General features: G+C 42.2%; 1 protein-coding gene across 5 annotated transcripts in view; it reads right to left on the reverse strand.

Annotated features, from left to right (window-relative positions):
- pappab (pregnancy-associated plasma protein A, pappalysin 1b) overlaps window positions 1-16313 on the reverse strand; it is a 142025-nt gene that overhangs the window by 13524 nt on the left and 112188 nt on the right. For 4 of the 5 annotated variants that reach the window (XM_072703524.1, XM_023809601.2, XM_072703535.1 and 1 more), the window contains 5 exons: window positions 15837-16026; window positions 15117-15264; window positions 14659-14774; window positions 10357-10428; window positions 7900-7998 (listed from right to left, as the gene is read on the reverse strand). In XM_072703524.1, the coding sequence (XP_072559625.1) occupies window positions 7900-7998; window positions 10357-10428; window positions 14659-14774; window positions 15117-15264; window positions 15837-16026 (625 nt within the window). The remainder of the gene's footprint in view (window positions 1-7899; window positions 7999-10356; window positions 10429-14658; window positions 14775-15116; window positions 15265-15836; window positions 16027-16313) is intronic. The other variant, XM_023809602.2, reaches the window with a different exon arrangement.

The raw sequence follows: 16313 nt of genomic DNA on the forward strand, positions 1-16313 counted from the left end.
CAAACTATGCCATCATCAAAGGTTCTCTGCTGTGACTGTAGGATGTATCAGTAAGGACGAACACCTTCAGCTGCAGCAGATCCACGACAAAGGAAAGCTTTGGGCACGCCTTTGTGCCGACTGTCATTCGTTTGTTTGATTCTCCAGGTCTCCATGTCTGGGGATCATCAAGGTATTGTTACAGGCACACTAAGTTATGCACCTTCCATATTTCTACCACACTTGGAATGCATGGCAATTGTACACTTCACTGACATTTTTTTCATATATGTATTTGTTTGTTTGTTTGTAGCAATGGTAATGTTGACAGACAATGAAAATGAAGATGCTTGTAACACAGGACTGCAGCCGCACAGAGGAGTGTGGCATTTTGGGTGGCTGTAGTGTCACTTTGTGTAGCTCTGCTGACTTTATAAATCATTAAATCAGCTCATACTTATCCTCCAATCCCCGAACGGCTTTTCTCTATTGTCCCTTCAATGAAACTGACCTGAGTTAATACCAGCAACGTGTCTCCCATAAAGCATCTTATTAGGACATAATAGAAGATTAATATTTTACTTTTTCACTAAAATATTTATTTGCCCAATTAAATATATGAAACATACACTACATTATGATGACAGAAAACATTGCGATGTATAAAGCCAAATTTCAATTTTTTTACACTGCTTAAAAATAAAGGCTTAAATAGTGTTATAGAAACACAAGAAGAGAAACGCCAGGTTACGGACACATGGCTTACATTCCTTCTAATTGAACCTAAGGAAAATGTAACACAGTCTATCAGACGTCCCTAAAGACTTGAAACTGTAGCTCGGGGCAAATCTGAATATCGCATCACCAGGAAATTTTCAACTATCATTCCCATCTTCTGTGGATTTCCTATAAGCTCTTCATTTTAAAAATGCTTATAAAAAGTGTCATTAATCTTTTATGCAAACAATCACAATGATGATCAAGCAGGTCATGTTACTGGATATGATGTAAAATACGGTAAGAGCCTAGGGGAGCGCACCCCCCCCCTCCACCCCGGTGTGCCTTCTAGCCCTTGAAGGGTTTGAAGACGTAGCATGGGGCCGTGGGATACTCCCTGCTCTTCAAGCCTGTTACTGAAACCCTTCCCACTCTGTCAAGGTGCCAAGATATTTGCACAATGAATACCAAAGCCTGACACACACACACACACATTTGTATCCATATCTTTTTGGGAACCATCCATTCATTTCCATAGGAAGACCATAATCCCAACATGACTACCTTAACCCTACCCAGCCCTAACCTTAACCTTAAGTAACCAAACAAAATACAAGACTTTTGGCATCGTTAGTTTCCCCGTGTGAGGACTGAAAAAATGGTCTCCACAACATCAAAGTAACAGGTTTTTATCACATTGTGGGGACATTCATCCTTGCCCATACATAACTACTCATACATTCAAATAAACACTCCATTAGTTTCACTTAGTGATTATTCTGATCACCACTGCGATAGCTAATAGACTGCCATATGTGAGAGCATGAAGTCTGCAGGAGAAAAATGAGCTACATCAAATTTCAATTTATGAGTCATTACTGGGAAGGAGGGATTTTGAACATAAGTATAATGAAAATACAGGTTCTGACTTTGGAATTTCAATTACACAGAATAAAGAAAAATACAATAATAACAAAAATGGACATGTGAGGCATCTGAAGATCTCTCTGATCCTGCCAGATCAACATCCTTCGCTATTCATACATAACAGGCTGACTCTTAATACTCTTACAGTGTTGTCTAAGCTAGTCTCCGAATAAAATGCTACAGGTGATTTTTGCTAAACCCCCGCTAGCTCTACAGTACTTACTGTTTAATCTTTCTCATATATCATCGTTATTATATCATACATTATCAAGACCAGCAAACTAAAAACAATCTTACACTGGCATCAAAGTCCACAGGTGTTAGTTAATACAAAAACACCTCAGAAAGTAAATCACACAGTATCTTTCAATATGAATTGGGACAGAACAGAAAAGGAACCAGTGTTACGGTGCATTAACCTACGTATCTCCCCAGGCTCTGCCTTAGGCATGTTACTAATTGCTCAGTAGGCCTGGAGAGGGCTTTGTGCCTCATTAATGGCACCTATGGGAGGAAGAACCTTGGCCAAAAAACCGAATGGTGACAACCTGGACCACTGGATCTGGAAAAAAAACACCAAAAAAAAAACAAAGAACGTTTTTCTTCCTCATTGTACTATTATAAACTATTGTGGAACCACCAACCCAGTCCAAATGAAGTGAAGCCAGTGCTCAGGGACAGACAGAATGACAGAGAAGGTGATTATTGTCACGCCCCGCTCCGTCAGCTCCCGATGTGTGCCACGCCCCCCTCGTTACCTCGTGTGATTCCCTGATTGTTCTCACCTGTGATTCGTTACCCTTAGCCTGTCTCTTGTATTTAGTCCGTGTCTAAGTCAGTGTACCCCAGATCGGTCATTGTATTGTCATGTGCAGTTTGTTGTCCGTCAGTCCGTTCCTAATAAACCCAGTCAGTCCTTATTTACGGCTCCGTTTGCCTGCTTCCCGGCTCGCCTTCTCCGCCAGTGTGACAGAATGACCGATCTCCCTAAACACGGACCAGGCACCTCCCCGGCGCACCGGCTGTGGGCAGATCTACCCGGGGTTCCGAGGATGATCCCCGAGAACTATTTACTCTGCGACCCCAGCCTGTATTGGCCGGAAGCTGACCGGCGACCGAAGCCGGCACCCGAGGTGCCTGGATTGGCAGCGCCAGCGCGCAGAAGGAGAAGGAGGCGAGGGAATCGACAGGAGGACGCAGCAGACGAGCTCTCCATCAGGTCCGTCTCTCTTTCTGCCGCTTGCCCTGCTGCGCATCGGGAGAAGCCGCGTCCGATTCCCCCCCCCCGCCTGGGATGACACCGCCGCTGCCTGCCTAGCCAGCTTCCACGCCGAGCGGCTGCCTCCGTTAGAGGCTTATGTCTATCGGCCGGAGCATCTGGGGCACAGCGGCAAACGCGCCATAAGAGACGCTATACACCGGGTCTCTAAAGCCCTTAAAGGGGCAGCGCCTAGTCGCTCGGCTCCCCTCCTGACGCCCGTGCCGGATCTGCCTGCTCCGGACCTGCCTGCGGCACCGCCTGCTGCTGCCGCCGCTCTGCCCGCGGCACCGCCTGCTGCTGCCGCCGATCTGCCCGCGGCACCGCCTGCTGCTGCAGCCGATCTGCCCGCGGCACCGCCTGCTGCTGCAGCCGCGCTGCCAGTGGCACAGCCTGACCAGCCTGCTGTCCCTGCAGCTGCCACCGCTCTCTCGTGCCTGCAGCTGCGCCCCCAGTGGCTCCCGTGCCTGCAGCTGCGCCCCCAGTGACTCCCGTGCCTGCAGCTGGCCTGGGTCCCGCCCGCCCTGCCCCCTGGCTCGCCCGTTCGGCCCCTGGCTGTGGCTCGGTGACTGCCTGCGGGTCCTGCGCCTTGGGGTCGGCGGTCTCCGCCGGGTCCCCCCCTGGATCCTCGGTGCCGGTCCTCGGTCCCGCCTCCGGCTCCGTGTCGGCCGCCTCCGGGCCCCCCTGCTCCGGCTGCGCCTCCGCCTGCCGCGGCTTCCCCCTCCTGCCTGCCTGCACCGATGTTCCCTCCTGCTCCCTCCGTGTCCCCTCTGTCACTCCCTCATCCCGTTCCCTTGGCCCCTGAGTGGTCCCCTTCTGCTCCCTTCTCCCTCTCGCCTGCGGCCCCACCGGCCACTGCCCGTCGCCCGCCTGGGCTCCCTCGGGCTCCCCTTTGTCCCCCTTCCGTTCCTGTCTGGTCTCCCCTGTCTGCTCCTCCTCCCTTTGTCCTGCCTGTGTCTGTTCCTCGTCCCTCTGTTCCTCCTCTGTTCACTCCTGGCCCCTTCGTGTCGCCTGTGGGTGTTCCCTCCGTGTCGCCCTTTTCTGTCTGCCTGTCTGCGTTCCCTGTCCTCTGTCAGGTCTTGTCGTTTTTCTCGTCTTTGTTCCTGTTCTGTGTCTCTGTCCTGTTTCCCTGGTCTCGTTGATGGTTTTGTTCTTGTCTTCCAGGTCCTGTTCCCCGGTCCCGTCCGTCGCCTCCTCTCGGGGGGGGTTCTGTCACGCCCCGCTCCGTCCACTCCCGATGTGTGCCACGCCCCCCTCGTTACCTCGTGTGATTCCCTGATTGTTCTCACCTGTGATTCGTTATCCTTAGCCTGTCTCTTGTATTTAGTCCGTGTCTAAGTCGGTGTACCCCAGATCGGTCATTGTATTGTCATGTGCAGTTTGTTGTCCGTCAGTCCGTTCCTAATAAACCCCGTCAGTCCTTATTTATGGCTCCGTTTGCCTGCTTCCCGGCTCGCCTTCTCCGCCAGTGTGACAATTATGGCCTCCAGTTTTTTCTCATCACACTTTTACAAGCATGTAAGATCCAAGACTTCGTGTTTAGCATCATGTTTCCCCCATATTTTTTTTGCACATGTCTACTTGTGTACCATATTCACAGAATAACCACTAACACTGCTGGAGGCTTGCATCATAGTACTTATTATGAGCAGCAGACTTCACTGCTTCCTTGGCGTTCGCATGTGCAGAAAACTTACAGCCCTAATCGCAGCAGCCTCGTTACTCACTGTAACCCCTTGTCTGCTCAGTCAATTAGGGCATCCATTTTGTGCAGAGAAGGCATGGCAATGCCACCCCCCCCCCCACCACCACCCCCATTGGGGTATACTGCAACCAGCCCCAGCATTTAAGGGAGGGAGAAAAAATTTGTTTTATTTGCTTGAGTAATCCTGTGGTGTAAAGCAGGTAATGGCCGTCAGTTTATAAGTTCCCGTATGATTTAAAGCGGCATTTAAATTTTAACAGTCCGGCCGAAATGCTGTTGCGGAATGTTTCTCGACATGTTGTGTATTCCGCTGAGAACATGTGCTGGCATTGCCACAGAAACGCCTGATAGTCTTCAGAGCTTCGGGAAAGGCAGGAGAGGCTCCCCTCTCCCACCAAGAGGCCTAGTAATTAAAGGGGCTTTCCTCACCACGTGGCTGCACTCGACCACCCAGAAAGGAGACCGCCTGTGCGGGCATGACGAGCTTGGAGCTGCTAGCTTGTTTGTGGGTTAATTTATGCATAAGCCTCTTTAGCTCATCAGCTGTTTAGGTGAAAAAACAAATCCAAACAGATTGTTGGACACTACACTAAAGCAAACACAAAGAACTCGCGACAGGATTCTGTCGGTGTATCTGTTGATTATGTTGGTTTTGCTAAGAACATTAACCTTCTTAAGCCACTAACCACGTCAAACTACCTGCAGGAAGGTTCATTATATGATGACGTTTATACTACTGTGCTACTTATAGTGTTATCATTCTAGTAGTTTTAGTCATTTTCTACATTTCACAAATTAGAGGTATTAAGCGAACAGTGAAGAAGCTATTTAAAGCTGACGCTAAAAGCAAGACTGAAAGATATGAATTGTGCAGAAAAGCACCAATCGAGATGAATGGCTTGGTCAGAACACTAACTATAATATTTATCTGTAAGTTAATGTTAATGTTAATTTTGTTCATCTCCACCAATGTCCTGCCTCAGCAACAAAGATCACAACCAAGCATATCCAGTAGTTTTTACACACGTTCTTCAAACTCAGTGACATTTGTAAGTTCACCAGCATAAATTATTTGCTTCAGCTATGTCACAGTATTTCAGTGGGGTTTACCTATGGTAAAAACTTGGTAGTAAATCTGCACACCTGTCCCCCATCATGACCTTGCTCATCTTCACCTGAATGACATGACAATCCAAACCGTGACAACAGCATAATGCTGGACCACTCATGCGAGGTATTTACTGTGCAACGTGGAAACGGGTTATTTGGCACCAGATTCTAGATGACTGGAAAAAACATCTATGGATCAAAGGACATTGTGAGAGAACAATTGAAGATTCTTTAGGCTGTTTATCACAAAGTGAAGATAAGTGAACTTTCAAGAGATTTTCATTTCATTCTGAAGTTAGAATCATATACAGTATATGTCTCAGCAGAGAGATCTATATATCCTTTTTCATTGTTCTAGGAATCTTCATGACTTGCTGTATTGTTGTGCTTCTTTGGTAAGATTTTTCCTAGGGAGATACACCACTGCCCCAAATGGCGAGTAATACTGTACCCTTCTTCAGACTCATATGTATTCTTTTTGCTCCAGGAATTTGAGTTTGTGCCTTTGGAATCTGTCTGCTAACTTTGCTCTGATCATAAAAGCCAGATTTATATTAAGAAAGGCTGCCACAAATCAAATAGCATTATTTATTAGTGTTCAGCTGACCATTACTTACGCCTTTATTTGGTTTAGGTTAACTTAGGTTTGGTTTAGGTTAACTTAGGTTTGGTTTAGGTTAACTTAGGCCTTTTTGTACCTGAAGGTTGCGTGCAAGGCCAGTCAGTCTTACAGGTGACATTGGTGGTCGCTTGGGACACAAACTTAGCCAGCTGAGTTCGCTTGAAAGCGGTGTGTGATGTCCAGTACAAAGTGTAATTGGCTTACTTGCACCATAAAAGTATTAATGTCCTTGCAGTGCCAACACAGAACAGCTGTGTGATGTGGGGGGTGGGGGGAGGTGTCAGGAATGCTGTTAGGTAAGGACAGTATAACAAGCAAATTATTAGTAAGGCTGTCAAACAATTCATTTTTTAAATCATGATTAATTACACGCTTTGGCATTTAATCGCATAAACAATCATGTTGCAATACCATCAAAAACGTTTTTATAGTCTGTATGATCAGTATAGAAAGTTCATTCAATTAAAAAATCATACTATTATCCCATTGGGATATCAAAATGAACACAATTAAAGTTATCAAAAAGTTATCAAAGAAATAATAATGTGTTATAACGTCAAGGCACCTGTTATTTTAGATATACTGTATAATGATTTTTATTCGTAATGATTTTTTTCCATTATGAAAAAAATGTTACTTATGATTATATTTGCATTATAATATTGTATAATATTAAACAAAGAACAATATTTTTTCACTAGTGGTGAAGAAGGCACAGGGCACTACATGGGCTTAACTAGCCCTGGTTGCACGTTTCACTACCTTCTACCTCAAATAATAATTTGAAAAAAGCACCAGGATTTAATACTATATAATTACATACAGTATGTGCACGTGTTAGATTAAGCGTATTTATTAAAAAGCACGATAGACAGAGGGTCTGAAATTGGGATTAATGGGTGAGTCAAAGTTTAATTAAGTTATAGAATTACTCTGTACTGTACAGTGTATTTCTGGCCTTTGATATTTAGGTTAGATGAATCATCTTAATTCGTAAGCACTTTGTAAAAGTATTTCAGAGCAATTTTCATGAAAATAAGATCTTTTTATGGGCCACAATCAATCTTAATTTCTTAAATACGCCTGGTCAGTTAGAGTCACAAATTATGCAAAATTAAGCGAACTGTGAACTTCCAGGAATAGTGAGATCAGCAGCCACTGAAAACAGCTCCGAGTCAAATGAGGGGTGTCGGGGTGTGTGAAGGCTGGCAATCCCAATGTAAAATAAAGGAGAACCAAAGGCTTCCACAAACAGCTTCTATTAAAAGGGAAAATGAAAGGCACAACTGATAATAAAATCTGCGGCTGCATTCTAAATATACCATTTAGCAACGTTTTCCAAAACAGAAGCTCTGCTTTTTCTAGCGAAACCCATATTCCAGCCACTGTTCACACACAAATGAAACAGTCATGCACATGCATGTACATAGGCTATGTATGTAAGTTCTCCATAGTGACCCCCAACTATATACACAGTAACTGCAATGGGATGGATACATAAAACCATTAAAAAAAAAAACCTTCATAAAAAGGCACCTGGACACACACATCTGGAACAGAAACATTACATTAGTTGCTTACCTTTTTAGTTTTGACAGTTGAGTGACAGCAGTCTCCACCGTCATAGTTACAGAACGCTCGGTTGTTGATGGCGTCGCAGTAATTGTCACCCATGAAGGGCTGTGGTACATCACAAGAAGAACAGTTATCATCCTTTCATGGTAAAGACATCAAAAAGAGCCATAAAGTCTGTTAGCTTTGCTAACTTAATGCAGCTAAATGGCTAAGTTAAAAAAGAAGCTAATCAAAGGTTTCTCAGTAGTTATGTCAAACTTTGTTCATAGAGAATGCTAATAGTTCGACTCATATTTAAGGCTGAATCGGCGCCAGTCCCACCCACCGTGACAGATACTCACAATAACACAAACACACACATGCATATTCACTCTGATTGACTAGATTGCCAGTATTTTTTTCCCTTGGTAAGTGAAGGGGCCAAGTGAATAGAGCAACTGAACACCTATTAAATGTATTTGTGTCCCTCATGGGAAATTCTACATATTTTCATTACAATAAGTACTTCAAAGTTAAGAATTGTTGCAGTTTCATTTGCTCGATCACAGCACAGCCAGCCTAAACTAAATAAGCACAAACTGCAGGGTGTTTGACTAGACCAGCTGATCTCGAAATCTTGAGCTGTGCAAATGCTATAAAGTGACTGAATACTGTACTTATTTCAAAGCAACCCAGCAACTATGTAATTTGTACATGTGGACTCAAAAGAACCTAGTTTTGAAGCTTTTAATGAGTCACTTGAACAGTTGAGTGCCATGGTGCAGAGAGCGTGACTACATGGAATTGTTGTTAATTGGCTGGAAAACATTTTACAGAGCTGATAACAGTACTTTTGAAATTCATTTACGTCGAAGAATTTCTCAGATGTCATTCATATGAGTTTGGGTGTGTGAACTGAATGCTAATGTTTCACACTTGAGGTTACAACTGGAGGACATCTAATTTTAACCAATTTAATACAGTATAGCACTCTTATGGGGCAACTGTTTCTGTTCAATTCATTTAAATAAAATTTTCCATTAAAATCAGATTTTCACAATGTATTTAATTGTATTTGCGTGCTCTTATTTTGTTATGCATTTTTTTCCATTCTTGAGCATCAGCAAGTTGCTTTACACAGAGTTTATGCATCAATGAAACAGGTTTCCACAGAGGAAGCCATTAAAACATGTAAACGCTGAGAATAAAAATGGTGCTACATAGCAGGGCAGCTATGAGACTGGAAAACAAAATAGATTTTCAAAGTGTTTGTTATTGTGCTTATGAGCCGGCTTGTAAGCTTTATGTGGCCATGTCATTTTTGCCATGTTAAGGAAATGGCTGTATTAAACTGTTCTTATTTTTTCTAATCCTAACATAAAGCAAAACAAAAAAGCACAGAGCCCAATAAACCCACAGTGTTTATTACCTACTGACTGGCCCTATGGCCATTCTTTGATGACTATTGGTAATATTATACATCATGTTCAAGACGTAACAGAAAGTAGGCAACACCAAGATCCATCTCAATTCCACAGCAATCACACGTGAAGAATTATCAAGATTTATAACTGGAAGGAGCAGAAACACAAACCGAAACAGAGACAAAAAACATAAAGCCTCATGCCATGTAACCTAGGTTCAATTTTATTTTCTAATGTTTTTGTGTAGTGTTAAAGTTTGCAACCCTCAATTCCTGGAAGTCTGAGCACTTTCTGCGGAAAGCTGAGAAAACCCAACTACATTTGGTGAGTGGGCAAATTGCAATCATTTTCCAAGTTCTCTAAAAGCAACATATTAAAAAATCAAGGCCCCATCTAAACAAAGCCAATGCCAGCATTAAATGTCAGCTTATACCATTTAAATCTAAAACCTGATCCGTATGTTTCATTAGCCATAGAAGCTTGTAGTGAAAACCGACACATTCAATCTGTTGCCTCTGGATCCCTTACAGAGCTTTTGCCATGGGGCAGTTTGCCAAGGAGCACTCAACTTTGGTGAACCTTAATTTAGCTTTATTTTGTTATTATTTTATAATCTAAAGAGTTATAACTTTAAAAATTTATTACAAACTAAAATAGTTTACTTCTCAAAAAAAGCATCAGACACTAAATGATATAGGTAGATTGACCTTAATCCCATCTTTGACCCAAAACACAATTAGCAGGTGCTTTCTCTGGTTTTACCAGAACTACCATCAAAGTGATACATCACCTTTGTCTGAAAATGTATAAAAAACATCAAAATATTTCATTGCAGAAATACATTATGTATCAAGGCAAGTATGGAAAAAATGAAAATCCATAATTCACATAGGGTTTCGCGAATGTCAGCCAAATTACCGAGGCTAACACAGTTACATGATCCCTTATAAAAAAAAGTGCATAGGTGATTTTGAGACTTAATAAAAATGACCAGAAATGTTTTGGGGAAAAGAAGACATTGAATGATGAACCCGTTGGCAGGGTATCTAAAGGCTCTTACCTCACAACCTTTAATGCAGCGCAATGCTTCTGGATGAGGGAACCACTTCAGGCCCATCGTACACACAATACTCTGCATGGGGACACAGAAAGACCGTAAGCATGTGAACATGTTCGCACAGTAAACAGACTGAGGAGTGTGTCCCTCGCTCCCTGCTCCAAGTTCCTTCTCATCCTTCAGGGGCGTGTGAGAAGCTGACTAAAATGTGAGGCTTCATATAGCATTACTGTTAAGGAAATAACTAAACCTGCCAGTTTTTCCAGTGTGTGAAAAACACATTAAATGAATAATCATAATAATGTAATCATTCATCCATCCATCCATATATGTATTTAGCTTTTGTAAAATTAATTTCACTGGCACTGCAATATGTCATTCTGTAAGCATTCATTAAATTCATTGCACATTCCTGGCTTTACATGTAAGTGTATATATTTAGCAGATACTTTTGTAAAAAGTGACAGTTTATCAGAGTGAAATGGCACAATATCAGCAAACATGCAACGTGAGAATTTTCACTGAAAACCTACATAACTTTAACTAATGTGTTATATGTTGCATTATTCCATTCCAATAGCTAAAAAAACACCTATACATTTCACTGTTCTGCTTATTTCATCTCACACACACGTTTGTAATTACATCTTTGTGAGGACTCTCCGTTCATTTCTATGGGGAAAACTCTAATCACTGCATGATGACCTTAACCCCGTACCCAGCCCTAACCTTAACCAAATGTAACAAAACAAAATATTTTTTCTTTTTTGATTACATTCACAGATCTTTGTGGGGACCTGAAAAATGGTCCCCACAACGTCAAAAAAAGGGTTTTCATTACATTGTGGGGGACATTTTGGTCCCCACAAAGTAATATAAACCTAATCCACAAACAAAGACAAACACACACACACACACATATATAACATAACAACATACTCTCGTTTTATATGGACATATGAATTTCCCTTATTGAGGAATGATGTGATTTATTTAAAATATTTTTGCTAACTTTTTGTCATACTTTGCATGCACCTTAAAAGATTGCAATGTCAGGAACCTCTGAGAACAAATGCATAATATATACTGTACTGATCATACACCTTCCTGCAACTATTTGAACTTTGGACTGACTGACAAATCTAGCAAATCTTTCATCAAATTGAGATACTGATCTCTGGAAATCAAATCTGAGCTCATTGGTTGATTTCCAAAGCTGGAGGAGTGTCTATCATATTTTTCATTTTATCTGAACATTTTGTTTTAAGTCCCACCTCTACTTTTTCAAGGCCTTTGCAAACATCATGAGCGTGACGGGATATACGGCCCTCCTCAAAAAGAAACTGGCCTGGGTTGCAGTGACATTTCTCTCAGGGGGATTTGCTTTGGGGGCTGAAAACCTACTGTACAGGACCACAGGACCTTCTCCACTAAGCATAAAACACTGTAAGCGGAAGGTTACCGTCCTCATGCACTGGGACACCTGTATCATTATGTCTACTTAGCAAGGCCCTGCTTCTGATTTCCACACGGGGGCAAGTGTTCACATCTACAACGAGCTACTTCTGCAGACAGGTTCTTCCCAAGCTGACACAGGTGAGGATGTGGAGAGAGATGTGTTCTGGGGGACTCATGGGAAGGAATGGGGGGAATGGAAATGTTGACCGTAAACATACTAATTCCAAGAAAGCTGGCGTTCTAGTGTCGGTAGACGGCAAGCAAGGCGTTGAGTCCTAGTCTGAGACATCTACACACACTTAGTATTCAGTGTCACACTGAGCTCTGGCTACTTGTTTATATAAGGGCTAATTTAAACCGTCTGCTCAAGAAACCTCTGCTTGTTTTTATAGCTCCTCTCAAACCCTGCGCTGTTTGAGCCTTACCTGACTTCTATTAAATAGACTTTTTATACTATCTGCATCTGGACTGTTTTTCTGCTGAGTTTCCGATTTTCCAGCCATCAACGCGAAGACTCTGCCTTTTCCATCAGCGGCAGCTGCCTCTCTGCGCATGGGGACATTTCTGTGTGCGTCTGCATACGTAGCTGCGACTACCGCAGTTCACATGCATCTCTATGTGATCCAGGTTAAGGTTCAAAGAGATACCATAATGTGATGTGAATTGTGCTATTCGGCTATTATTCAGGCACATATTTCAGTCACACTCTAAACGTGTATATCTCAAGACCATCTGCTGATATAAACTAGTTAATTGTTAGTAAAAGTAAAGGCAAAAAACTGTAACGACCCATCACAGGAACTCAAAACAGCAACGCTCATCCCATTGTGACCTGATGATTACCCCAACTGCTGATTAAGAAGTAAACAATCAGTCAGATTCCAACACCCAGAATTTGCCAGAATTCCTCTGAAGAATTACATGCTTTTTCCCAATGTTAACAATAAATGAAAGTGAGTTTACAGAAAGCTGGAGTTCCAGAGGCCGATTGTATCTGAGCAATAAAACCCAAGAAGGAACAATCATTAGAGAATGGTAGTTATTGTTGAAACGTTGGTTCCCTTCCAAACACTGTCAGCGACCACAGGGAACGCCTGTAATAATACTGAAGTGGACTGACGAAGCATATTGCGGATCCAATAGGTGGAAATTTAGCAAAGGGCCTCCGATCTACCACATTTACTCATTACCACACAGGCAATCTAGGTCATGTGGACATTTTTCAAAACACAAATTTAACGTGAGAGATTACATCACTGTGTCCCCATTTGTTTCTCAGGTTTAAACTTTTTCCGCATTTTTTTTTGTTTGAGACCTATTACAATGTGTAACTTGGTGTGCTGTACAGAAATACACTTTTGGTTCAACATACGGGAAACCTTTCGTCATACTGAATAAAACTGATAGAACAGAGAACTACATATAAATGTATTACACAATAATAATAATAATAATAATAATAATAATAATAATAACACTATAGTATTTATTTGGTGATCAGTGATCATTGTTGACACACCAAAGCACACAGTGCACAACAACGAAATGTGTCCACTACATTTAACTCATATATGACATTGTGACATAGCAGGGGGCAGCTAATTCAGCGTCCAGGGGGCAGTGCTTGGGGGCGGTACCTTGCTCAAGGTATAGTATACTATACTAGTTAGTATACTATAATATTTAATGTACTATATATAATATACCTTTACAAATCTTGTATATGTCAGATTTATAATATATACATGTAATTATTAATTGGTTATAGATAGCTCTTAAAATGCTATTATATTTCATTCTTAAGTATACATACAAAAATAGTGTGAGTACCAAAACTGTCAGTACATTGAGCTCTAATGATTTAGGCACACTCCATTTTAATTTATACATTTCAATGTGAATGCATCACTGTTCCCTGTAACTCAATCTTTCACAGAGGACATACTGTCTCTGGATTATAATCTCTAGCTCGTCACAGTAGCAGGGCACATTCATTAAGAGTTACCTTGTTTTTCCAATGCAGGGTAATTACCAGCAATGACTACTACTTGCCTGATTCTCCTAGTAATGAATGGTAATTGATAGTAACCTGGGTAGTCATGTGTTGTGCCAGGTAATGGGGAACACCTTTCATGTTCTCCTGCCCTTGCTTCAGCTTCCTGAACCTTCCCATCACTCCAATAATATTCACATGAAGTAATGGGAGAAAATGCTCGGACTTTACATTTGTAGGTCTTCAAATGTTCTTGTTTAAAATTAATTTGAGGAAGCACTTCTTTACACAGCATGTAGTTAGAGTATGGAATAGTCTTCCTGCTAGTGTAGCGCAAGCTAAAACCCTGGGTTCCTTTAAGTCAGAGTTAGATAAGATTTTAACAGTTCTGAGCTATTAGCTAAGTTCTCCCCAAACGAGCTTGATGGGCCGAATGGCCTCCTCTCGTTTGTAAATTTCTTGTGTTCTTATTTACAGCTATAAATATATATATATATATATATATAGCATATATATGAGAGAATGTTCAGTGTATATACTGTTGCTTTAGTTTTGTGACTTACCAGGACGCTCGATGGCTAACAGTTCAATCAGTGACTGCGATGGGGAATGACGCTTAAAGTTTCAGAGCTTAGGCTGGCTGAACATTTTGCTGTCTAATTAATAGTTCTGCCTTAATAAGTAAATCTCTTAATTAAGGTGGCCTATGAACCTCTATATTTTACTGTACTCAAGGCTATTAACATTGTGGCACTAACGTGAATCATTTTCTATTTTTATTACAGTATATGCTGTTCCGATATAAAGGTGTCAGCTTTGTTTCCAGTCAGAGGTAAAGTCAGTGGTGACCTCACCTTGACTTTGGGTGGATTCATCCAGTGGTCTTTCATTATGGTCTCTACTGTTGTGTTGTCGGGCAGGACGACCACATTGTTGTTTCTGTCCTTGCACATCAATTCACACTCTTCACCTGAAAGTGCATGAGGAATAAAATAACACTACAATTACGAGAAGCCTGATGGAAATTCCACCGCAAGACGACTCTAGTTTGGAGTTTGAGCAGGACCTAAATGGATGGTGTCTGAATAGCACAAAATAGAAATCAGGCAAAGAAGGCAGAGAAGTAGTAATAAAAAAAAACTTTTTTAGCAATCAATAGTATAATATTCATGTTATGCCACAAGAGCCTGAATAAAAAATCCCACACAATCCTTGCATGGTATTTGTTAAGTATTTTCCATCCACTGATGCACATGCACATATCTTGGCCGTGTTTGGGTGTTTTTTCGTCAGAATGGTCATGAATACAGACCTATTCCATGTCCATCCTTACAGCTGACACGGATGCTGGGACTCAGGTTCTGAGGGAGGGAGCACCGTCCTTTCATCTGAGGGCAAATCTTCAATGAGCCAGTCCAATTTCCATCCTTTCTGCATCGGATCACGTTGGTAGCAGGACCCTGAAGTCAACAGTGCAAGTACTTAAAACATATTTTTATAAACCTAGACATTATCCAAAGCTTAAGTCAGGTTTTATGTAGCAGGCTGACTAATCGTCTCGTATACGTCAATTCCAATTACTCATATTCTTCACCAACAGATTGTCTGGCTGTGGATAAACCAGGAACATGGCAGTTCATTATAAGACATTGTGAGTAGTGATTGAGAGAGAGAGGCCCGCTTAATGAGATGGAAAAAATAAAAGAGGTAAAGCTGACGTCACACTTTACCATTTGGTTAACCTTTAAGTCCATTGCCTAGCAGGTACAAAATAAGGTTTGGAGTTAGGGCTTCACTGCAAGCCAGTGCTAGCCTTAAATCCAGGTTTGCACTGCCAGATTGACATTACGTCAGATATAATGTCTTCTGGTAACAAAACAGACACATGAAAAACAAACAGCAAGAAGGAAAAGTAGAAGAAGATGGCTGGCTGACAAAAAACAATGAGGAACACCGTCATAAGCCAGACAGGAAACGAGGCAACGGGAAAAGAAAAGTTGACAGACCTTGGGGCTTGGAGCGCGCTTCTCACCGTATGCATGTCTGCGTCGCAGCTGATCCAGCAGTCGCTGTTGAACCTAAAGCCGTCGGTGCACCGGAAGCTGTCGTGGAAGACGGGGGGGGGAGGTGGACAGGTGACCGGCTCGCAGGCCCCCTCCTGCCAGCTCCCATCCTCGGTGCACTGTCTCTTGAATGCACGCCTGGGGACGGAGACAGCATCACTAAAAACACAGGGACATTGGGTGCATTTTAGACTGGGAGCTCAGAATTAAAAGACAAATGCAAAGGACATGAACCTCATGGCACGGAAATTAACGAATGGATTTAAATAAGCAAAACCAGACTGCAAGCTGATTGGCTTCCCCTGGAGGATCCACCCCAGCCTTTTGCTATCTGGGATAAGCTCCACCCCCCCCAACTCCGATCAGGTTTATGTGGTTAGGAGATAATGACGAATGGGGGTGGATGGACAAATGGAAAGGTGAATACTGCAAACTACCTTCAGTGT

Source organism: Paramormyrops kingsleyae, chromosome 2 (assembly GCF_048594095.1).
Source record: "Paramormyrops kingsleyae isolate MSU_618 chromosome 2, PKINGS_0.4, whole genome shotgun sequence".
NCBI classification, from domain to species: domain Eukaryota; kingdom Metazoa; phylum Chordata; class Actinopteri; order Osteoglossiformes; family Mormyridae; genus Paramormyrops; species Paramormyrops kingsleyae.